Source organism: Pongo abelii, chromosome 2 (genome assembly GCF_028885655.2).
Source record: "Pongo abelii isolate AG06213 chromosome 2, NHGRI_mPonAbe1-v2.0_pri, whole genome shotgun sequence".
In the NCBI taxonomy this organism is placed as follows: domain Eukaryota; kingdom Metazoa; phylum Chordata; class Mammalia; order Primates; family Hominidae; genus Pongo; species Pongo abelii.
This window is the reverse complement of record NC_085928.1, coordinates 67,237,383-67,261,965: the sequence shown is the minus strand read 5'-3', so window position 1 is coordinate 67,261,965 and position 24,583 is coordinate 67,237,383. Positions and strand designations below refer to the sequence as shown.

At 42.8% G+C, this 24,583-nt stretch overlaps 1 protein-coding gene across 7 annotated transcripts in view; it reads left to right on the top strand.

Annotated features, from left to right (window-relative positions):
* The window catches only part of ATG7 (autophagy related 7), a 274,642-nt gene that overhangs the window by 205,207 nt on the left and 44,852 nt on the right, over positions 1–24,583 (top strand). For 2 of the 7 annotated variants that reach the window (XM_063721879.1, XM_063721877.1), the window contains one exon: positions 1,331–23,658. The exons of the other annotated variants lie outside the window; for them this stretch is intronic. In XM_063721879.1, the coding sequence (XP_063577949.1) occupies positions 1,331–1,339 (9 nt within the window). In that variant the 3' untranslated portion in view covers positions 1,340–23,658. Of the gene's footprint in view, positions 1–1,330; positions 23,659–24,583 lie in introns of those variants that run through there. 7 annotated transcript variants of the gene reach the window in all.

Below are 24,583 nucleotides of genomic sequence, written 5' to 3'. Positions count from 1 at the left end.
CACACACACACACACACACACACACACACACACACACACACACACACACACACACACACACACACACACACACACACACACACACACACACACACACCCCTCCCTCCCTCCCAGAGTCCAAGCATTCTAGAGTTTCCTAACAGTACCAGGGCAGTTGTCCTGTCTGAAATGTTTACCTTGGGGAAAAAATGAACCCCTTCTGTGATTTTGTTTCCCCACAGGCTCTAGGGGTCTTTTTATAGCCGCAAGACATCATCACAGCTTCCCAAGGACTAGGGTGTTTATGTGTGCACAGAAACCACACTGCAAAGGGTCAGGTCCTGCTCCTTTGTACCCTAAGGTGTAGAGAAAGCTGGACCTCAAAATGGATGTCACCTGTAAGAACAGTTTTTGCTTTGGTTCTGGCTTTTTCTCTTCCTTCTTCCTTGAGAGGGCTTACTATGTTGCTATTAGTTTTCTCCCAGCATTCATTCACTCTAGCAAAATCTGGCTACATATCAGTTTGTAGAAAATGGGCACAATTCTAGGAATAGCTGTCCTAATGTGTTAGCTCAATACCCTGGATGCATCAACAATGGCTGGTAGCTGCCAGTTGACCTGAGCTTTACGTGGTTTTTTTGTTTGTTTGTTTGTTTTCCCTTAGATGAGAACTACTGTTTGCTAGAGCTGAGATAAAACTGTTTCAATTAGAACCTTGTATCAGAATATAATTACTCCTCCCAGAAATAGAGTCCTGGCCTGAAAAGTGAGGACAAAAAATAAATAGGGACAAATAGAAGGAGAATGATTACTGGTACAAGGTAGATGGAATGGTAACTCACTTTATTTTCAATGATGTTATACAAATCAAATAAAACCCTATTCCCATTTATTTTATTTTAGCCAAGTATTCTTGTCCAAAATGAAAATCAGATGTTTTTCTTCTTTTTCATTTTTTTCCAAAGCAAATGGTTACAAACACTTACTTAATATAATTTACTGGAGCTTTTTTCTGAAAGAACATTTATGTTAACTTTCTTTTATGCATGTAGTAACTTTTGATCAAAACATGACTCCACTCCCTTGTTTAATGTTGAGCATCTGGATTAAAGGCTTCTTTTAATCTTAAATACAGATTATGGCCCTCTTTCCCTTTAAGCAAACTGCCATAAAACCCTGGCACCTTTCCAGTTTTCCTTATTAAAGCCCTCTTTATTACAGTGTTTTCGGATGGCAGTCATTAAATGATTGTTATGCACAATGGGCACTTGATTATAATTATTTAACTGGCAATCAGTTATTGCAGCAATTTGGTGGTGTAATTAAAAGGGAGCATGTTTGTACCTGCCAGCATCTTTGAGATCTTCGGCTCTGGATGAAGCAGGAGAGGCAGAACATAAACAAATGGACGGAAGAATCAAGCACTTCTGTGAATGGAATCTTTTATTCCTCGCCAATCTGATTCTTGGCTTCTTTTTTCCATAAGGTAGATGAACAATGATGATAAAATAAAATGTAAATAAGAATTTTTGTGCTACAAACTCCTGAATCAATAAATACGTTCAGTAATGAACGTAAGTTTCTCCATGTGCTGTGAAATGCTAAATGGATAGAAGTGTATTTATATAATTCTATTTCTTTTAAACACAAGCATCGGCATGTTTTCTTCCTCTAATTTATAAATGTCAGCACTTATTTCTTGATATATAAATTGATACAGGATGCCACAAACAAAAAGTTGCCACAAACAAAAAGTTGCCGCAAAAGATAAGGGCGTTTGTTAGCACACAGCTGGAAAGCTTTTAGTCACTATAGAAGTTAGCAGGAATGTGATTCCAAAGTTAAGATGGCCCTCCTGAGTTACTCAGAACTCTTTCAGTTGTAAGTTGCAAATTTTAACCAACCTGAACAAGGGGGAATTTTCTGCTTATGTAGTTGGAATGTTATTGGAACTACTCATAGGATTACAGGAAGAACTGCAGGAACCAGGACTCAGGGCTAGGAACTAGGAATCCATACGGCCTAGACGCATTCTCTGTCCATGTCTCAGCTGAGCTTGCCTGTGTTTGGCTTCATTCTGAGAATAGGCTCACAGCTTCTTTCTCCCTGTTGCAGGAAACAGGCCTGATATCAGTAGCCCCAGACTCCCATCTTCCTAGCTTAACTCCAGTGGAAAGCAGTCTCTATCTTCTACCTTTCATAAATCGGTCTCGGGAAAGGATTCTGATTGGCCCTACTTGGCTCATATACCCATCCCTGGACTAATTCCTGTTGCTAAGTAAATGGCACAGTATGATTGTCCTGCCTGGATCCCATGTAATACCTGTGGGTAGGGCAAGGAAGTTGGAGTCCTGTGACCGACAGTCTTGTTAGAGACATTATTAGTATGACCCCATCGGTGGTAGCTAATGACTGAGAAAAACATGGTGATTATTTTCAAAAATGAGTATGAAAATCTAAAGTATCCAAACTTAAAAAAAAATTATTTAAATGTTTTCCCAGAATGAATCTCCATCTCTCTTTTAGAAACATCCCATTTTGTAAGACCAAGGTATGAAAGTATTCATCTGAGTTTCAAATGATTGCCTGATCTTACCTGTAATCATTATTGAGAATCAAACACCCATTAATGGTGTGGTCTAAGGACAAGGTCCTGAAGAGATGAGACTGGCGCATATTAAAGATGCCTGCTATGATGATGTGGCTGTCATGGCTACATTATCATGAGGGATTTGGAATCTGGGGTTCCAGAGAGCACGTTTTTAGCCACTATCTCTGACTATTAAATCACTTACAACAGCTTTGGATAATAAAATTCTCTGTTTCTCTCTTGATTTGGTTCCATATTAGAATCTGCAAGTGCAAAGGCAAAACAGTCAGCAAAACAGCAGACTTAAATAGAAAAAAGCCCCAAAAGGAAAGGAAAACAATTGAAAATTTAAAAGAAAAACACCCCCACCCCCGAACATGATCTAATCAGTCTTCCTTATGGAGAAGTTATGAATCATCCTACTTAGCAAATAAGACAATTGAATGTGCAAGCTCAAACTTGAATTAAAATAAAGTTATTCTCAACTTCCTGTTTCTCTTATTAACGTGCATTTATTATTTAATAAGTATTTATGTATATAATTGAGATATTTAAGCTCTGGGTAACTTAAGTGGCTATAGAATACTACCTGAACACACAGGAAGAAATAAGTTTTGAATATATGCCTGTGTATTTACAACACACACACACACACACACACACACACAGTTTTTTACTTTGTGGATACTGGCCACCACTCGAAGAGTTTCTTGGGAATCTAATCTTCTCAATGGCAGGCTCCAGCATTGCCTTTGCCAGTAGTTTAGTTCATATGGACTTGATGCCAATTTTCTTTTCACATATGTGAAATAACAGTTTGGCACATAGCAAATAAAACAGTGACTGCACAGAGAAGACTGGCACTTTTCAAAAAGTGAATTGGGCAGGTTCAGAGCTAATTTTTTCTTTAGGTGAACTGAGTTTAAATTAAATGTTGCAAGAGATTACCATATTTGTGTGAATCTCAAGAAGTCAAAGGCCATGGCAATAAAGTATTTTTATTTTATAGAGTTTTTCTTGGAAAGGCCACACACCATATGACAGCAGAGTGCTTAAAACCCAGAGCCTGGTGCCAGCACAAAATCCAAACATCGTAAAGTTACTTCCAAAGCCCAGATATTGACCGATCCCCTTTCTCGGAGCAGTGCATCTCTCAACTAGTCCAAGTTCACCAGCCCAGAATCACCCTCCCAGCCTCAGATTTCAAGTTGGAAGCCCAAAGTAAGGCATGTTTTCTAAAAAGGAAAGGAAAAGCTATTCGATAGCAATTGTCAAGAGTCAAAAAATAAATAAAAATACAAATAAAATCATCCCCAATGGAGGAGCTTTAGCAAAAGAAAAGGGAGACAGGCCATTGGTCACTGCTGCATGTATGCATGGTCCCTCGGTTGGTTTTTAATAAACCCAGCTAACCTCCCTCCACCAAATTGCCTATATCTCTCCTTCTCTACTTAGGGCTGTGTGCCCTTACTAGAATATGAAATACTGATTTGAAGGGGTCTTTGTTCAGGTTTTCCAGGCTTCTGCACTGCTTGCCCTGGAATCAATTTTTTGAGATGGAGTCTCCCTCTGTCGCCCAGGCTGGAGTGCAGTGGCACAATCTCGGCTCACTGCAAGCTCCACCTCCTGGGTTCACGACATTCTCCTGCCTCAGCCTCCCAAGTAGCTAGGACTACAGGTGCCCACCACCACGCCCAGCTAATTTTTTTTTTTGTATTCTTAGTAGAGACGGGGTTTCACCGTGTTAGCCAGGATGGTCTCGATCTCCTGACCTCGAGATCCACCTGCCTCGGCCTCCCAAAGTGCTGGGATTACCGGCATGAGCCACTGCACCCAGCCTGGAATCAATTTTTAAAACCTGTCTGGGCGTGGGTGGCTCATGCCTGTAATGCCAGCATTTTGGGAGGCTGAGGTGGGAAGATCGCTTGAGGCCAGAAGGAGTTCAAGACCAGCTGGGCAACATAGCAAGACCCTGTCTCTACAAAAACATTTAAGATTGGCTGGGCATGGTTGTGCATGCCTATAGTCCCAGCTATTTGAGAGGCTGAGGTGGGAGGATTGCTTGAGAGCATTGTTGGGACGGTGGCGATGGTTTGCAGTGGGGGGCCGAGGCTGTAGTGAGCCATGATCACATGACTGCACTCCAGCCTGGGCAACAAAGTATGAGACCCTGTTTCAAGAAACAGACAAAAAAACCTTACAATCTGTGCTCACTGGTTTCCTCGACTTCACCTAAAGGGTATCTGGGAAGGTTTTGCCTCCCCTCTGGGCTGGGAATGGATGCAGAAGTCCTCTTTGAAAGCTTTGCTCACAAGGACTTGAAACCCAGGCTTCTCAGTGAATTTCCATAACAGTTCACTGCCAAGTCACACAAATCCGTCAAGGAAGGCTTTCCTGGGAGAGCGAGGAGGACCTATCCACTGGGTGACAGCTCGACAAGTAGCCTCCAGTCCTGGCTGGCTGGGCCTCTCTTCTTCCCAGTCCAGCATTAGACTTCACTACCACCTGCTAATACATCTGAGGAGAGCAAGAGGTCCTGGTCACAGCAGATGATCAGAGTTGGTGCCAGGAGTGTAAACAAGTCATAAATTACTCTTAATTCTTCTCGGCAAGGGATACTATTAGTCTTCAGTTGTGGAAAAAATGTACTCCCTTTAATGTCTTATTTATATAATAGTTGATCCTCTTGTATGACTATAAATGTGTTTTCTTCGGCAAGCATTTCCCAAGCATGTGCTTTGTGCAGAGCACTGTGTAAGCAACTACTGTTGAGAACAAATATAGGAGTTAGGGTTTAACCGGTACAAGGTTTCAGGTGGGGGCAGATGAAAAAGTTCTGAGATGGATGGTGGTGACAGTTTCACAACAGTGTGAATGCACTTAACACTACTGAACTATACAGTTAAAAATGGTTATAATTGTAGGTTTTGTTAGATATATTTTACGATGATAAAAAAATTTAGGGTTCTTACACTTTAAGTTAAGGTGAACTATGTATTTGCTGTAAGTTTTAAGTTTCACATATTTCCCCTAGCAAAATGTAAGTGTATGTGACTTACCACAAAGACCTAGAATTTCACATTTCTTACATTTTACGTGCAGGTGCTGAGGTCATTATTTCTCAGATTTCTCCTATTATGAGAATATTACCTAAGATCTTATTTAAGTTAACAAATGATTATCCTTTGCATCAGAAATAAGAGCAGGATCTCCTCTAATGAAGTGTATAACCTTTCCTGAGTTGGGCCTTGGACTTAATGTCAGCACCACCACAGTGCCAAGAATGACGAGAGCTTTGTTGAGCTTGGAGCACAGGGCTTCAGCTCCTATCTTGAGACTTGGTGAAGTGGATAAAGTCCTGAGCTTTAGGCTCTGGTTCCTGCCTCTGCCTTTGAGTAGGGGTGTGACTGTGCACCAGTCATTTAATCTTTGTGGACTGCAGTTTCTTTGTCTGTAAGATGGGAGTGAAGGCCAAAGGCCTTCGGCCTGGCAAGAGTTGTCAGGCCCAAACACGGGAACATTTGTGAGAGCACTTAGTGCTATGCTGGGGACCTAGCAGGTAGTAAGTCAGTGTCATGCCCCTTGCCCTTGAGGCTCCTCCTGTGACAAAGGGCTGTAATGAAATGGGGCTTCAAGGAGCCCTTAATTCTCCGCGTGTGGGAACTCATGAGCGGTCCTAAGAATCCTCGTTTCTCTCTCCTGATGCCCTGGTCCCTTCTCTCATCACTGCTTTTTGTGCTCCACTCTGTCCCGCTTCCTTCCAACTGGAAAGTTCATGAGAGAAGTATATTGATGTTGTGTGAGAAGGGGAATGGCCCTCCCTGAGCCCTTGGCTGGGCGCCACAGCAGCTGTCGAAACACAACAGTGCTCAGCATCTCCTGGTGTTTGGGCTCTGAGCTCTTTCAAGAAACACCCCACGGCCTCACCATCTCACTCCTCAGACCCACCACCTTTCCCTTAGGTTGGAATCTCTTCCCTTGGCTTCTTCTGACCTCTTGTCCCTCAGTCTGTAGCCAGCAGCAAAGAAAGATGCTTATTACTACCATATCTTTTTGGTGGGTACTTTGGCCTGCTGACTCCTTCAGTAGAATGGAAAGTTGTATCTGGGGGCTGTCACCCTTCCCTTCTTCCTTGTAGGTCCCCCTGCTCCTCCTGGCTCTAGGGTACAGTTGGGCCTTACTGAGAGCTAGAATTCCATTTGTTGAAAGACTAGAGTACTTTGATAGGTGGTGTAATTGATCAGCCTCCCCCAAATTTATAGTATCCTTGTATATGTTATAAACATCTGAGTGATAGAGAGCTGACCTCTTCCATACTAGCACCATGATTTATAGGGGATATCTAGTGCCAGGCTACTAATCCAGTGCTTTTCAACCCTTTTATTATCATTTTTGTACCTTTTTATTTTTTGAGGTTTATATCATTTGTATACAGTTAAGTGCATATATCTTAAGTATACATCTCACTGAATTTTTATTATCTATATACCTGTGTAAATACCACCCAGATTGGGAGATAGAACATTTCCAGGACTTGAGAAGCCCCCCTTGAGCCTCTTACAGTCAGTACCCCTAATGATAACTACTATTCTGACCTCTATCACCCTAGTTACTTGGGATTCTCAACGTTTTTCCACCTATACCCACCTTTAAGTCCCACCTCTCCCATTTAATATGCAAGAATGCAAAATTATCATCTATTGTGGCAAAAAGAAACCAAAGTAGTGGTAAATTTAGAAATCCTTTTTCTGCTCTCCTTGCCCCTCACATTTTAATAAGCATTCTCCCCGTCCCCCTGCCCCTAACCCAGGTCATGGAGAGGTAAAGTGATATCCCCATCCTGTCTGGTCAGTCTTGCCATGACAGAAGCTTGACGAGAAGAGAAACAGACACCAGGGCACCTTCATCCTATTTTCCAACTGCCTAAAAGTCACCATATAGTCTTTCTAAGAAGAATCAGACTGTGGTTCTTAGAATTGTCAGATATCCACTGAGCTCCCAACACGCACAGATCTTGCTTTCCTTTTTCTGTCAAAGTAGGATTATCTTTCCCTTGATTATGTTTGTTTGAGTTTTCTTGGGGGTAGGAAATACATTTGAAGAGGAGTAACCACTGCACTCCCCTTCCGATGTGCGAATGTCAAGCATGTTGAATTGTCACTGGCAAGGAATGTGATGAGCAGGTTATTTTACAGGAGGTACACAGAAAGCCCCCATTTTGGCTGCTTCTGCCATATTCAAATCCTTGTATATAGAAGTGGAGCTTAATCTGTTTATCCTACAGTAAAAATATCTACAAGACACTATTATTATATTGACACTGGAGCCAAATAGGAAATCGGAGGACTCACAGATGTTATCTGCTTTAATGCAGTGGGTTTTGTACACAATGACTCTGCAGCCAATCAGGATGGACTCTACGGTAGAATTTAAAGAACATCTTATTGGCACAATGTTTATTCCTTGGGCTTCGTAGGCTACATTGTGTTCCCAGCATTCTGAGGGCAAGAAAGATGGAGAGAGAGAAAATGAACCTAGCAAGAAAATATTGGGATAAATTCCATCATTACCCTAAAAATATAATTATAGCACTCTTTGATATAGGGTAGAATTTGGTATAATTTGACAATTATATATGGGTATTTATTATATGGGTAATATTGCACAAGGGAAAGTTTGCAGCCTAAGAGGAAGGTGATATGCCAAAACGGTTAAGTCTTTAGGCTGGGCATAGTGGCTCACACCTGTAATCCCAGCAATTTGGGAGGCCGAGGCAGGCGAATCACTTGAGACCAGCCTGGCCAATACAGTAGAACCCCGTCTCTACCAAAAATACAAATATCAGCCAGGTGTGGTGGCGTGCACCTGTAATCCCAGCTCCTCAGGAGGCTGAGGCAGGAGAATCACTTGAACCCAGGAGGCGGAGGCTGCAGTGAGCCAAGATCATGCCACTGTACTCTAGCCTGGATGACAGGAGACTCCATCTCAAAAAATGAAAAAAACAAAAAACAAAAACGACAAACCCAAAAGGGTTAAGTCTTCAAAGCTGTCTTTTCCAGCATTTTAATCCATAATTTAGGACAAAATTGGCACATCTAGCAGATTCATGGTGATCCAGGATATTTTCTTGACACCCTTTGCTGAGGGACTCGCGACAGGGGTTCCCTGTTTACTCAGTCTGTCGTGTTCAACTCCTCACGGGAGGGAGCACGTGAATGAATGAGTTCAGGAACCAGCTGCTGCTTTGGGTGCTGGCAGGAGCAAACTCCGTTAACTTGGGCCCACTCACTCCACCCTCACTGGAGGGAATGCATAGGTGAGCAAATGCAGGAACCAGCCGGTCACTTTGGCACTGGCAGGACCAAACTCTCGTTTCCTCAGGCCCATCGCACTCCACCCCTTGCAGGAGGGAGCATGTAGGCCAGCGAGTGCAGGAACTGACTGGCCACTTTGGTGCCAGAAGGAACAAACTTCGTGCAGGCCCCATGGCAGTGTCCAGATGGGGGTGCCTGAAACCCCCAGGCCCCAGAGGGCATGTTACAATGCTCTCTTAGCTCCGCCGTCCATGGACAGCAGGGTGTTATCAGCTCAGTGGGCCCTTTGCCTTGTCACATGGGGCAGATGCCCTCCACCAGCAAGGGCAAAGGGCCAGTGTGACAGCCTTTTTGGGTACCCACACTTGGTGGGTCCCAAATTGTTGTCCAGTGCCAAGGAAGAATGAGGTCACGTAGACGAATTGAAGTTATGGTGAATGCGGAGAATTTTATTGAGTGATGAGAGCAGCTCTCAGTGGAGAGGGGAGCTGGAAAGGGGACGGGAAGGTCAGGTCACTCTCCCCTGAAGTCAAGTCACCTCTCTGCCCCTCTTCTCCAAAGTCAAGTTGCCCCTCTCTTTTCCATCCAGCCATCATCCCTGAAGGCAAGTCGCCTCTCCCCAACATCCAGCTGCTTCTCCTCTCTACCAGCTGAGCCTGGAGTCTTTATAGGCACAGGATGGGGGGACAGGGCTGGCCATAGGTAGTTTTGCAAAAGGCAACATTCAATTGGTAAAAAGATATTATTCAGAAAGAATGACTCAGGAGAGAGCAGGCAAACAGGAGAATAGAAGTTCTCACCCTGGGCCAAGGGTTTCAGGCTACTTCTGGCTTGAAGGTGGAGTTTCCACTGGGGACCTGCCCCTGTCTGCCTAGAGTTTCTCTGCCTTCTGCCTCTCTCAATAGGTGATGCTAAACCGGGAAGAGTAGTAAAATCAGGATCCAGAGAGATCAGGACAGATAAGAGCCTAAGCCTAACCAGGTAAAACACAGCAGGCACAAGGTAGGTAAATACTTAGATACAAAAAAACAAAAGTTTCCGTGATATAGCCTGGGGGAAACATGACTAAGTAGTCCTGTGAAGAAGAGGTTTTTGATGCTTGCAAGCACAATCTGGGGCATCACAAAGAGATTCGGTACCAAGTTAAACTTCTAGAAGTTGAATGGACAGAACCCATGCCTAGAGGACTGACTTCACTGCAGATTACTACACTTAAAACTGCTGAGGGGTATTGAGAACCATGATTGGAAACTATGTTATAAGAAGCATTCTCAAATGTAAGAAGGAGTAGTTAGGTGAAAGAGAAAACCAAAGAGACACCAATATCCCATCCTCAAATGCAAGGTGTTACCAAAATGCCAGGGATTCAGTCTAGGTCCCGCGGCTCGCCACACAGAAAGCCAATCACTGAGACACAATGACTGTTGCCAGGGAAGAAGGCTTTAATCAGGCGCTGCAGCAGACAAGATGGGAGATCAGTCTCAAATCCATCTCCCTGACTAAAATCAGGGGTTTATATACCAGGGAAGAAATGAAACTACATGCAGGAAAACAGGAATTAGGGAGGGGTAAGGAAGAGGAATTGGTCAACAGGAAGCAGGTGGTCACTTAGGCAGTCATGATGGGTGAGGGCTCTGGTGTCTCATTGTCCAGCTGCAGTTATCAGCTCCTTGATACCATCTGGGTAGGCCTGATGGTTTTCTGAGAAGGGAACTCAGAAAAGACAAATGTAACTTTAAGTTTGAAAACTGGGAGAGTCCATTTCTGTGTTAATTCAAAAGAAATCATAAACATTGGTTCTATGGGACAGTTGGGCCGGTTTCAACGGGCTGTTCTGTATGTGAGGCAGGTGCCCTAGAAGGCAAAGCTAGGATTAGGAAGAAGTTATAGGAAATAGTCTTTGGTTCCATTTGGCAAAGTCCTTTTTCATCACTTTAAGCTGTTGAGCAGAGCAGAATAGATCATCTCTTGACGGAACACAGATGTGGAGGACTCACATTTATGGAGGTTGTGTCAGATACTAGTCATAGGGCTTTGGCAGCCATTTGTCAGAGGTGTTGAGGAGGGGACTCATGCACTCTGTAAAGGCTTGAACAGGCCAGGCGTGGTGGCTCACGCCAGTAATCCCAGCACTTTGGGAGGCCAAGGCGGGTGGATCACGAGGTCAGGAGTTCGAGACCATCCTGACCAACATGGTGAAACCCCGTCTCTACTAAAAATACAAAAATTAGCTGGGTGTGGTGGTGCACACCTGTAATCCCAGCTACTCGGGAGGCTGAGGCAGGAGAATCGCTTGAACCCGGGAGATGGAGGTTGCAGTGAGCCGAGATTGCACCACTGTAATCCAGCCTGGGTGACAAAGCAAGAGCAAGGCTCTGTCTCAGAAAAAAAAAAGGCTTGAACAGATGTTCTCTAAGGCCCTATCCAAACCTGACAGTCTATGACTGCGTATATGCTCATGTAATCAAAGCAGACAGGGCAGGCTCAGTTGAGTACGTGCTTTAGACTCCCCAGGGAAGGAGGCGGGGATTGTCATGGACCTTGAAGTGTGGACAGAATTAAGGATCATGGGATGAATGATGAATAAAAGCTGGAAAGTAGGAAATGGAGACTGGGGCTTCCTGCTACAGGTAGTAGTGTACTGCTAAAGCTTTACCAGGTGAGGGATAAAATGTCTCATCCTAAGGAGAGATGAGGCACTGAAATCCATGGACACCCTTGCTCTCAAGTGGTCTCATACAAGGAGACAGGCTGGCAGAGACCCCCAGACGTCTTGATAATGCCAGCAACTCCCTGCGCTATTGGTCGATAGAGAGAGGGTGCCCAGACCAAGCCACTCACTAGTTGTGCTCCAGAAGGGTGCAGGCAGTTTCCTAACGACTGGAAAAAGACAACCTGTTTTGGAGATGAGGAATTAGACTTAATGATCCACCTATGGCCGTATTTGAGGTTTCACGTTTCTCCTAATGCTGTCTTTAAAACTATCTGAATCTGTAAGTCAGTCATGACTGATGGCCATCATTCTAACAGCCGTGGATATCACCAAGTTTCTATTTTGCCATGTTTCATAAATGTGGTTCTAGAGAACTCTAGCTTTGTTCTAGCCACTAGCACACATTTTCAAGTTTTATTTAACTTCCCACATTCTCCCTTTATTTTCTCTTAATGGAGTGGCCAACAGCAAGATGCAAAATATATATAATGGATGTTAACACAGTTCATGTGCACTGTAAGGACTTATACTATATTGTGTCATTTTCACAAGCGCGTCACGCTTGCATTTCCAGGCACTTTCCACACAGTAGCCCTATGCCGTAAGTAAATTTGGGCATGCTCCCTGCATCACAGATGAGGAGGCTAAAGCAGGAGAGGTTAAGTGACACAGTGAGAGTGGGTACACAAGTACGGAGAATAGCCCATTCCATGAGAGGAAAGGCCATTGAAAGGAGGACGTTATCACTCTTTAACTAAAAAAAACATCCACAGAGAAAGGGTTTGGCATTGGCAAGGCCAAGTTAAACAGGATGCAGCATTCTCTCCAAGCGTTTCCACTGCTATGCAGCCTCTCCTCACACCGGTGCTTTTGGGTCACTTCCTAATCCCTGAATGGGTTCGCTGACCTGTAAGGAGCAGTGGGAGGTGGAGATTGCTTGCATAAACTCATTGAGGGAAGTGATCCTGCAAGTTTCCCAAGGATAAGAGAATGTTTTTCCCTCCCTCCCTTCCTTTCTACTCTCCCTCCTCCCCCACTCTTGAAACAACCCTATCCTACCTACCATAGCACAAGCTGTAATACCAAGTTGCTCTTCTCTGAGGGCTGCTGAGGCTGGGACTTTGTGTCTTCGCTGGGCCAGTGCATTAGGGACTATCAAAGAGATTACAATAGCCAACGGCCGTTTAAAGAAACCAGAGAATGCCTGCATGACTCTTCATGAAACCCTGACATTTAATAATCCCATCACAGGAGGGGGTCCCAAATACTGTCTCATTTGATCTTGTTGTACCCTGTTTGAGTAAAGAATTGAGAGTGTTTTATGGGCTAATTCTGTGGGATGTATTATCATACTTTCTGAATCTGGAAAAGAAAAAGCTGTTAATACTTGGATCTAAAATAAACAAAAATCCGTAGGCCTTTCCTTATGTCATTTCTCTTTATTATTTTTTATTTTATTTTATTTTTTGAGACGGAATCTCGCTCTGTCACCCAGGCTGGAGTGCAGTGGTGTGATCTTGGCTCACTGCAACCTCTGCTTCAAGTGATTCTCCTGCCTCAGCCTCCCGAGGAGCTGGGATTACAGGCATGCACTGCCATGCCCAGTTAATTTTTGTATTTTAGTAGAGACGGGGTTTCACCATATTGGCCAGGCTGGTCTCAAACTCATCAACTCAAGTGATCCGCTTGCCTCGGCCTCCCAAAGTGCTGGAATTACAGGAGTGAGCCACCACGCCCAGCCCCTAATGTCATTTCTGATAAAACCTTTATTGTGTATTTCTCATGTTTGTAATTATTTCAGGTTCAAAATATGTTATTCTGGCCGGACACGGTGGCTCATGTCTGTAATCCCAGTGCTTTGGGAGGCCAAGGTGGGTGGATCACTTGAGATCAGGAGTTTGAGACCAGCCTGGTCACCATAGTGAAACCCCGTCTGTACTAAAAGTACAAAATATATATATATACACACCCATATATTTTTTATCCAGGCGTGGTAGTGGGTGCCTGTAATACCAGCTACTTAGGAGGCAGGAGAACTGCTTGAACTTGGGAGGTGGAGGTTGCAGTGAGCCAAGATCACACCACTGCACTCCAGCCTGGGTGACAGAGCGAGACTCCACTTAAAAAAAAAAAAAAAAAAGTATTCTGTCCCCCTATTTCCCCTGATTTTCCATAGTCTTTACCCTATCTCACTTGGATGTTATTCTATCTTAATGCAGCTCGTACAGTGCTTGTCTAGTCCCTCGAGATACAAAGCAGATCAGTTACTTAATTTTCATTTTAAATGTTGTTTGTGAGCCGTTGTCGAAGGGCAACTTTGGTACATGAGGCTGGTTTTAGTTTCCCATGTCTCTGCCAATATTCCCATCTGCTGTATACATTCACTGCTATTATAATAATAATAGTTCACAGGAGCCCAGATTACGATATTTTAATAATATAGAGCCCTTTGTTGACATAAATGGTTCACGAAAGTTGAAATGAAATATTAAAGCCACAATTTTGGTTTTACTTATCATTGCATGGAAAAGACTGGACCTGACTCGTCGGGTAGACGTGAGCCTTCTTTGGAGATTTAATATTTCTTTGCATCACAAGTCATTGAGTCCTCATTTTAAGAGTGAGGTTGAGGGCTAGGACCCTCTTTGGTGGTCAAATTAGAATTCAACCCCATGTCTCCTGACTCTCAATCCAGTATTTTTCCTCCTATTCCATGAAATCCCTGTATATATACACACATATACATAAATACGTATGTACATAACCCACCTCTTTCTCTAGAATTGAGGCTGTAGTCTCCAAGCAGAATTTCCAAAAATTTGATTCCAGTGTGCCCCTATTAGAATTCCAAAACAGCAATCTTCCCAGCACAATCAAGGGACACAATTCCTGCTATCTGGGATGATATTTTTGGCAGCTTTGCAGTGCAGTCCCCTGTATGGCACTGCTGCTGAAGAAGGTGGCAGGCAGCTACTCTGTATTGTCATAGGCTTTTGCTGTGTTGGTGAATGGCTTTTTTCAGGTGCTATAATTTCCTTCACCTGCTATATGGGCCACCTGCCTCTACCTTCTCATTCCTCCAATCCATCCACCACCTCCACTAGGATTAATCTTCCAAAAACATTGGTTTTCACCGTGTCACTCCTGTGACCAAACCCCTCCCCACTGCTACCAGATTAAAGCTTCTAACTCCTCAGCTGGTCTTCCAAGACCTGCTGGCCAGACTGGTGAGGCCAGGTGTCCTCACCAGTGTCCTCACTGACTCTAGAAGAGGCTGTGTTAATTCCCAAACCTCTTTTTCCTCTTTTCCCTTCTACGTGCTCTTTCCCCTTTCTGTGGGTCAGCCCTTCATACCACACAGGGGCCAGGCCTATCCCACTTGTTTGACTCTGTCCTAGGCTGGGCTCCAGGCCAACAGTGCTCCTCCTCTCTCAACTCCTGAAATGGCTGCTGATCCTAGGAGAGTGTATGAGCCTAACTGTTCACATCCTCATTGATCACTGCCATGACTTCTGGTCTCTGAGTTCAGCTATGAGCTCCTGCAGAACAAGTTCTCAAACCTGTTTGGTCCCTGCTGCTCCTAGAGTCTCAGGAATTACTCCACAGAGCCCTAAAAAGAAAAAACAGTCCATAGCAGTTCCATTTATTAAGTAGTTAGGACCAAACAATTTCATAGGTAATTATGTCCTAACAATTTAGTAGCCATTTGGAAAACTGCACATAAACTGAAAGAAAATACAATCATTTTATTCTGAAATAACCACAGTTATTTACTAATGGGCTGTGTGCTCCTGTTGGGGACTACACAGCTTCCCAAACCTTGAAATCAGATGAGACATTGCCACATTCCTTTCCTGTTCTACATGGGTTTTCACACAATACTTGCTCTTATGAAACGACTGCCAACAATGCAGTTTTCCAAAGATATGAGATCATCAGAAGGAATACAGATTGAACTAATGTTGAAGCTGTGACCCACCTTGATCTAGTGGTTTGTGCAGTGCCTGACAGATGTTAGTATCATGTTGCTTTCCTTGAAAATCTAAAATATGCCTGGGCGCTGTGGCTCACGCCTGCAATCCCAGCACTTTGGAAGGCCGAGGAGGGCAGATCACCTGAGGTCAGGAGTTCGAGACCAGCCCGGCTAACGTGATGAAACTCTGTTTCTACTAAAAATACAAAAAATTAGCCAGGCGTGGTGGTGCACACCTGTAGTCCCACCAACTCGGGAGGCTGAGGCAGGAGAATTGCTTGAACCGGGAAGGCAGAGGTTGCAGTGAGCCAAGATCACGCCATTGCACTCCAAATTGGACAACAAGAGTGAAACTCCATCTCAAAAAAAAAAAAAAAAAAAAAAAATCTAAAATATCCCATGGTGCAGATTCACTGCAGTGTCCAGGGCACCTCCACACACAGTTTGGGAGCCACAGTGCTAGCTCTGTTACACAGGTGTAGTATCATACCAGTCTTGTGCATCCCCCAAGGTGCATTGGGCAATGCAGTCCTCATAGTAGGTGGCCAACAAATATTTTATGAGCATCTTAATCCTTATTTCCTGATGGGCCACAAACGCCACAAGTTTAGGAGTGTTCTGAGTTCCCTGGTCCAGCAATAATTCAAATAAAATCCATTTTAACATCTTTTGGGGATGCTGTAAGGGAAATATCTGTACTAAGTGGAGGTTGGCTTAGATGAGCTTTTAATTCCCTTCCAGGGCTAATGCTCTTTAATTCAATAGCAACAATATGCAACATAAAGAACAATATGAACACAGTTCTATGGCAATGGTGAGGATGTAATGTCTCAAACCCCCATGCCAAAATATTAAAAATTTGAATTCTAACATGTAGAATTTGGTTGGAGTAAGGAGGTGGAGACATAAAACTCCTGTTTAATTAATACGATATTAATGCATTAATTGATGACTCTTCTTAGTTGCCACAAAAATTGATCATATCGAGTAGGACACCAAGAAAACCACAGTAAATGCCAAAACAGTAGAAATAACAATAACATATCTGATCACTATGCAATACAACTAAAAAATACAAATTAAAAGACTAAACTAGAAAATAAAACTCCACCTTTGGGAAATTTTAAAACTCCCCTTAGGTCAACAAGGAAATCAGAACCAAAACTCTAGGCCATGTAGAAAATGATGTGAAAGTTCTACACGTAAAATTTTTGAGTATAGATAATACAGTGCTTAGGAAAATTTCTTCAACTTAAGGTTTTTTTGTTTGTTTGAGATGGAGTTTTGTTCTTGTCGCCCAGGCTGGACATCTCACTGCAACCTCCACCTCCACCTCCCAGGTTCAAGCAATTCTCCTGCCTCAGCCTCCAGAGTAGCTGGGACTACAGGCGTGTGCTACCACACCCAGCTAATTTTTGTATTTTTACTAGAGATGGGGTTTCACCATGTTGGCCAAGATGTTCTCGATCTCCTGACCCTGTGATCTGCCCATCTTGGCCTCCCAAAGTGCTGGGATTACAGGCGTGAGCCACCGTGCTGCCCAACCTAAGTTTTTGTGTAAATAACAGAAATGAATGAAAATAATAGGGCCGGGCATGATAGCTCACCCTGGTAATTTCAGCACTTTGGGAGGCCAAGGTGGGAGGATCACTTGAGGCCCAGAGTTCAAGACCAACCTGGGCAACATAGCAAAACGCTGTCTCTACTAAAAATAAAAAATTGGCTGGGTATGGTGGTACGCACCTGTAGTCCCAGCTACCTGGGATGCTGAGGTGGGAGGATCACTTGATCCTGGGAGGTTGAGGCTGCAGTGAGCCATGATCGTGCTACTGCACTCAGCCTGGGCAACAGAGTAAGACCCTGTCTGAAAAGAAAAGAAAAGCATAGAAATTTTGTATCACGCTTAGGGAGTTATAAGAGGAACAAGAAAATTAACCCAGGGATATCAGAAAGAAAACCTGAGAAAAGTGCCTAATATATAAAAAGCACTTAGTAGATACTAGCTGTTATTATTTGTCAGAAGGATTGAGAAGTTTCTATTTCAGTGGTATTTTTGAGTGGTACAGAAAAATCTACAGTGTTACATTTAGAAAGTAAAGTTCATTTTTGAAACAGTTGAGGAAATTTAAGTACGGACTCCATATTATTAATAGATAATGATATTGCATTGATGTTAATTTTCATAGGTATGATAATGTTATTATGGTAGTATAGGAAAATGGTTACATAGGAAATTATGTATTATGGTTGTATAAGAAATTCCCTTTATTCTCAGGGAATATATGCTGACGTATTCTGAGGTTAAGTATCATGATGTCTGCAATATACTTTTTATTTTTATTTTTTAGACAGAGTCTCCCTCTGTCACCCAGGCTGTAGTGCAGTGGTGCAATTGTGGCTCACTGCAACCTCTGCCTCCCGGGTTCAAGCAATTCTCCTGCCTCAGCCTCCTGAGTAGCTGGGATTACAGGTGTGCGCCACCACATCCGGCTAATTTTTGTATTTTTAGCAGAGACAGGGTTTCACCATGTTGGCCAGGCTGGTCTAGAACTCCTGACCTCAGTTGATCCACCTGCCTCGGCCTCCCAAAGCGCTGGGATTACAGGCGTGAGCCTGGGTTTACTTTTGATCCCTCTTGAAGCTTCCTAAAATGGTAGCAAACATATATACACACATACACACACACGTATGTTTATATTTTTGCTGTCATGTAAAATAACAGTAACATATGTCATGTGATATATGCAAAACTCTGAAGGATAGTGAGAGAATAAGAGTACAAACAAGAGCAACAAAAATTTTGGAGCCTGAAAAGATGGACAAGAACGTTAAATTCTAAGAGGACCAGTAGAGAAAGCCAGTATTTCCCATAGAGCCTCCTAAAGACTTGGATTTGGGACCATAGATGCATCTGAAAGTGTGAAATATGGGGCTTAAATAGGAGAGTTGGTTGAACTTCTTAAGAAACAATTAGATCCCCAGGCCCCCACCTTAGCTTTTGTGCAATAGGACAGACAACTGCCCTCTCTTATTCCATTTTGGAAACTGAAAGGTTACTTTCTGTTTTTGGATTAGGATACACCAGCCAGAGTTGAAAGTAGCGTGTATACCACTGAAAATATGGGATTAAATGAATGTTTACATACCAGATACAGGGGTATCCGAGCTTCTCCCCACACTGGGATCCAACAACACAGGTGGTCAGGCTCAAATACCTTCCAGGCAGGAGAGTGGGCAATCCTTCTCAGAGCCTCTGACCAGCTCAAAAGAGCAGTTGTCGGGGGCTCTTTGAATGACAGTCGGCCAGATAACCCTATACTGAAGGCCATAGTGGACTTTAGACAGCTTTTGAGTACCTTCTTCTTAAGTAGGAGCAGAAACCAAGTATTCCCAGATGTCTAACTCAAAAGAGACTAGACTAAATTTGAAGAAAAAAAGACAATGCAAGGAGATAAAAATGTTACATGTCCCAAAAAAATTCCACTATCATTTATGTTCTCAGTAAGAACATATAATATGTACATATATCTTATCCCTCAGTGAAAGAGATACTACATTCATGAAACAAAAAATACTATTAAAAAAAAAAAAAAGGATATTCAGGCCAGGCACAGTGGCTCACGCCTGTAATCCCAGCACTTTGGGAGGCTGAGGCGGGTAGATCACGAAGTCAGGAGGTCAAGACCAGCCTGACCAACATGATGAAACCCCATCTCTACTAAAAATACAAAAATTAGCTGGGCATGGTGGCGCGTGCCTGTAATCCCAGCTACTCAGGAGGCTGAGGCAGGAGAATCGCTGGAACCCAGGAGGCGGAGCTTGCAGTGAGCCAAGATCACGCCATTGCACCCCAGCCTGGGCAACAGACCGAGACTCCGTCTCAAAAAAAAAAAAAAAAAAAATTCAAATGATTGAAAGTACTCTTAGAAATTAAATATATAAGTTTAAAATTCAGTAGAAGGATTGGACAGTGAAATTTAGAATATCTTCCAGAAACTAAGCAAAAAGACAAAGAAATGGAAAATAAGGGAGAAAAGATGGATCAGGCTAGAAGCAGTATTCAATAATAGAGTTTGTGGAAAGGAAAACATAGAAAACAGGCCAGAAAAAATAAGGAAGAAATTAAAGGCAGTTACCCACAATTGAGAGAAACAAATGTCTCCAATGGGAGAGTCTACCAACTGCCCAGAATAGTAGATGAGACTACACCAACACTAAGGTTCATCATAGTGAATTTAAAAACAGTGGGAACAAAAGACAGTCGGCGGGGGCGGGTGGAGGATGGTTATATACAAAGAATAAAAAATCAGAGTTGTTTTTGGACTTCTGAATAACTACACTGGAAACTGGAAATCAATGCAACAACGCTTTCAAACAATAAAGGGAAATTATATCTAATCTACAAGTCTGTATCAAGCCAAACCATTCATTGAACATGAACATAGAATAGATACTTTCAGATACACAAGATCAGATAAACAAAACATTTGCCTCCTAGTCACCCTATGCAAACCATTGGAGGATGAACTCCAGAAAAGTAAGAGTAACCAAGAAAGGGAAAGAGATGGAATATAGGGAATGGGAGATCCCACAAAGGAGAGATTGAAAGGCATCCTCAAAACAGTAGCAAAGGGAAGCCTGGGGTGGCAGCTGGGCCTGAAGCACTGAGGACGACTAGAACAGACTGGATCAGGCCAGAGGGCTGCAGGACAGATTGTGTTAAGATTAAATGGCTTGAATACCTAATGTGTCTGAACATATATTTAGGAGGTTTAGACAGCTGGCAGAGAGTTTGTGATTAAATTATTGATAAGTACATAGAGACAAAGTAGAACAACAGAAAAGACAGTTGTTAATTCCAGGGAAAACAAAGTTGTACAAGAAAGAATAAGTAATCCTAGTATATTACATGGCTTACCTAGATACAGCAATTAAACAGTCAAAATAATGTCAACACTGGATGTAGATCTAACCAAAATTATAGTATAATTATGTTGAAATGGTGGAAAGATAGGGAGGTAAGAGTTTGCCATGACAGGGGTAAGGGGGCTCACAGCAGTGAAAGAGCCAAATCCTCATTTACCAAGCAAAATGGGAAATATATATAATGCCTAAACCTGAAAAGATCGAGAAGTTAAGAGGTAACAATATGAGCATGTTATTTTAACATACAGAGGTAACCAAAACTATCAGGTAAGTCTCTATGGAGTATAGTATGGAAGCTGGGAGCCTGTTAATTTTCATAACAAGCCTTGGGATTATTTGGCTCTTTAAACTATGTTCATACATAATTTTACTCAAGTGAAAACGTTCTAAAAAGAACAAACAAAAGTGCTATGAGAATGGGCAGACTGGGTTTTTAAAGGATGAGTATGAGTTCTATAGGCCTAGGGAATGGAGGAGTGTGCGCGCAGGTAGAGAAAAGAAGACTAGCAGTAAGCCAGGTGTAGCCTGGCTCTAAGGAAGCTTGGGATGTAGGATATAGTCACACTTAAGTATATGGGCTTTTCTCCCTTTGGTGTCTGTGTTGTTTAGAATTGAAGACATGGACCTTTTGTTACTGAGAAAATTATAACCTATTACTATTTTTGGTTATTGTTTTAACATAACATTATTCTTTGAATTGATCTCAAAGAGAGGAAAATCAGAGGTCACTGAAATGATGCTGGCAGTAAAATTTGCTGAAAAGCAGCGTCCTTTACAAGTCCTTACCTCGGACCGCAAAAGAGTCTTCTAAGGACCACTCTCAGCCCTCAAGGGTCCTTGCAAGTCAGTGACGCCACAGGAAATGGGAACCTTGCCAAGAATTAGGGAAATTCAGGTGTCTGCAAGTCCCTAAACCCTAGGGCCAAAAAAAGGATTTAGCAGATGTTGGTGTGTCCTGGAGGCAGATGGATGAAAGTATCAGTAGGCTCTGTGGCTTAAGTGCTAGTCAGTGCTCGCCATTGGTCTTTTGCAGTCTTGTCACTTCTGACTGTATGGAGGCATTCAGAGAGCTGAAAGGTACACAGTGCAGTGGTAACGTCTGGAATTGACCCCTGGCTCCACCATCTTCATGATTAGTAAAGTCACCAAGCCCCTTTGAGAGCAAGATCAAGGCAGTCACAGTCACGGGGCATTATGAGTATCACGTAAAGTCATATATTCATATATGGGAATGCTTTGTAAATAGAACATTTCTGTATAAATCTTGCTTTCAGTTAGTGAGTTTGTATTTTTTGAGTTGGTCTCTCTATAAATGTGCCTTCTTTCCCTAGCACATTTATGATTACTGAGTCCAGGTACGTTTGTGTATTAGTTCAGGTATAGGCTAAGGTACTATAATAGATCCCAGAATATCACAGTTTAAACATGATAGAAATTTGTTTCTCCATGTAACAGTCTAGAGCTGCACCATCCAGTGCGGTGGCCACTAAGCACATTTGACTATTTAAATGTAATTCAAGCAAAATAAAAAGTTAACTGCCTCAGTTGCACTGGCTGCATTACAAGTGCTTAGTAGCCTCTTGGCTAGAGACTACTGTATTGGACAGCACAGATGAAACATTTCCATCATTGGTTGGGTGTGGTCATCCTATGTGCTCATGCCTATCAGCACTTTGGGAGGCCAAGGTGGGCAGATCACTTGAGGTCAGGAGTTTGAGACCAGCCTGGTCAACATGGTGAAACCACATCTCTACTAAAAAAAAAAAAAAAACCCAAAAAACCCAAAAATTAGCTGGGCGTGGTGGCAGGTGCCTGTAATCCCAGCTACTCAGGAGGCTGAGGCAGGACAATCACTTGAACCCAAGAGGCAGAGGTTGTGGTGAGCTGAGATTGTGCCACTGCACTCCAGCCCGAGTGGCAGAGCGAGACTCTGTCTGAAAACAAAACACAACCAAAAAAAAAATGCTTCCATCATCACAGAAAGTTCTGTTGGGCAGCCCTGGTCTAGAGGAGTGGTCTAGAACTTGATGGGTGCTCTGCTCTACAAGGTCATCCACAGGCCTGAGTTCCCTAAATATTATTGCTCTGCCATTCCCTAGGTAAGGATTCATAGCATTTTCTGTGCCATGGATCCCTTTACAGAGTGACAAAGCCTAGGGACCACTTCACAGACTAATGCTTTTAAATGTGCAAAATCAGGCTGGCCGCAGTGGCTCATGCCTGTAATCTCAGCACTTTGGGAGGCTGAGGCAGGCAGATCACTTGAGGTCAGGAGTTTGAGAACAGCCAGGCCCAACATAGTGAAACCCCGCCTCTACTAAAAATACAAAAATTAGCCAGGTGAGGTGGCACGCAGCTGTAGTGCCAGCTACTCAGGAGGCTGAGGCAGGAGAATCGCTTGAACCCAGGAGGTGGAAGTTTCAGTGAGCTAAGATCACACCACTGCACTCCAGCCTGGGAGACAGAGTGAGACTCCATCTCAAAATAAATAAATAAAAATTTTGTTTAAATGTGTAAAATAAAACACAGAGTTACAAAAGAAATTAATTATGTTGAAATACAATTATCAAAGTATTTAAAAAACCCAAAACTTATGAATAGTAATATGTACTTTATTAATACATCAAATAATGATCTAGTGTCAATTCTAAAGGCTATTGTAATTCCAAAGTAGTGATGAGTATTTGTGATATTTTAAGACAATCCATAAGTATAATGTGATATGAAAATACCTATAATTTCGGTTATTGACAGAGTCATGGACACTGCTAATAATGTGGTTTGTTCCCTCCATTACAGCTGAAGGAAATGCTAAAGTTATGGGTGTCTTTTTTTTTTTTTTTTTTGTCCTTCCTAATTTAAAGACCAGTAAATTCTATTCATGGACTCCTTGAGGGTCTGAGGACCCCAGGGTTAAGAAGCCTTGCTGGGAATTATCAAAGCTAGTCCAGCAATTTTAAGTCCACACTCTAAATGTGGGAAGGAAGAGAGGAAATGGAAGGCAACTATTTCCTGCTTAAAGGACTGGACCTGGCAGTTGCTCACATCCCATCTCATTGGCCAACATTAGTCACATGGGGTGTTAAGGCATGCTGGGAAACACAGTCTGTAGTTGGGCAACCCTGAACCTTGCTGGTAATTTAGAAAACAAAACAAAACAAAACTGGGAGAGTTCATCAGTAAAAGGAAGAAGGGAAGAATGGCTAGTAGGATAAACAACAGCCTCTACCACAGCTTGGCTCATCTCTATGGAATTAAAACAAAAGTGTTTTTTCAAAAATGTGCTGTTTACTCTCTGACACTTTGTATACCTTCAGGTCTATAGCAGATGTCAACAGGAAGCATTTCACTCTTACTAGCTATGGACAGGCCCCTATGGTGGTGCCAGTTCGTGAGACACAGTGTCTAAGGTGGGGGTGTCCAATCTTTTGGCTTCCCCGAGCCACATTAGAAGAATAATTATCTTGGGCCACACATAAAATACACTAACACTAACGATAGCTGATGAGCTTAAAAAAAAAAAAAAAAGGAAAAAAACTCATACCATTTTAAGAAAGTTTACAAATTTGTGTTGGGCTGCATTCAAAGCCATCCTGGGCCACATGCATTAGACAAGCTTGGTCTAAGGGATATAGCTTTATTTTTAAAATAAGAGACAGAGTCTTGCTCTGTGGCCCAGGCTGGAATACAGTGGCCTGATCATAGCTCACTGCCTACCACAAATTCCTGGGCTCAGGTGATCCTCCTGCTTCAGCCCCCCAGTAGCTGGTGCACCACCATGCCTGCTAATATTATTATTTTCTTGTAATAGAGACAGTGTCTCACCATCTTGCCCAAGCTGGTCTCCAACTCCTGGGCTCAAGTGATCCTCCTATCTTGCTTTCCCAAAGCGCTAGGATTACAGGTGTCAGCCGCCATGCACGCCCCTATGTAGGCTATTTGGAACTAATAATCCTCAGTTCTGTGCCTGTAGTTGCTGACAGAACCAACACTTCACAAGTGTTGGCTTCTGAAGTGTGTTTGTCTCTTGCTTGAAGCAAACTTGGTACAACGTGATCTGCATTTACAAAACTAATAACAAATTAATA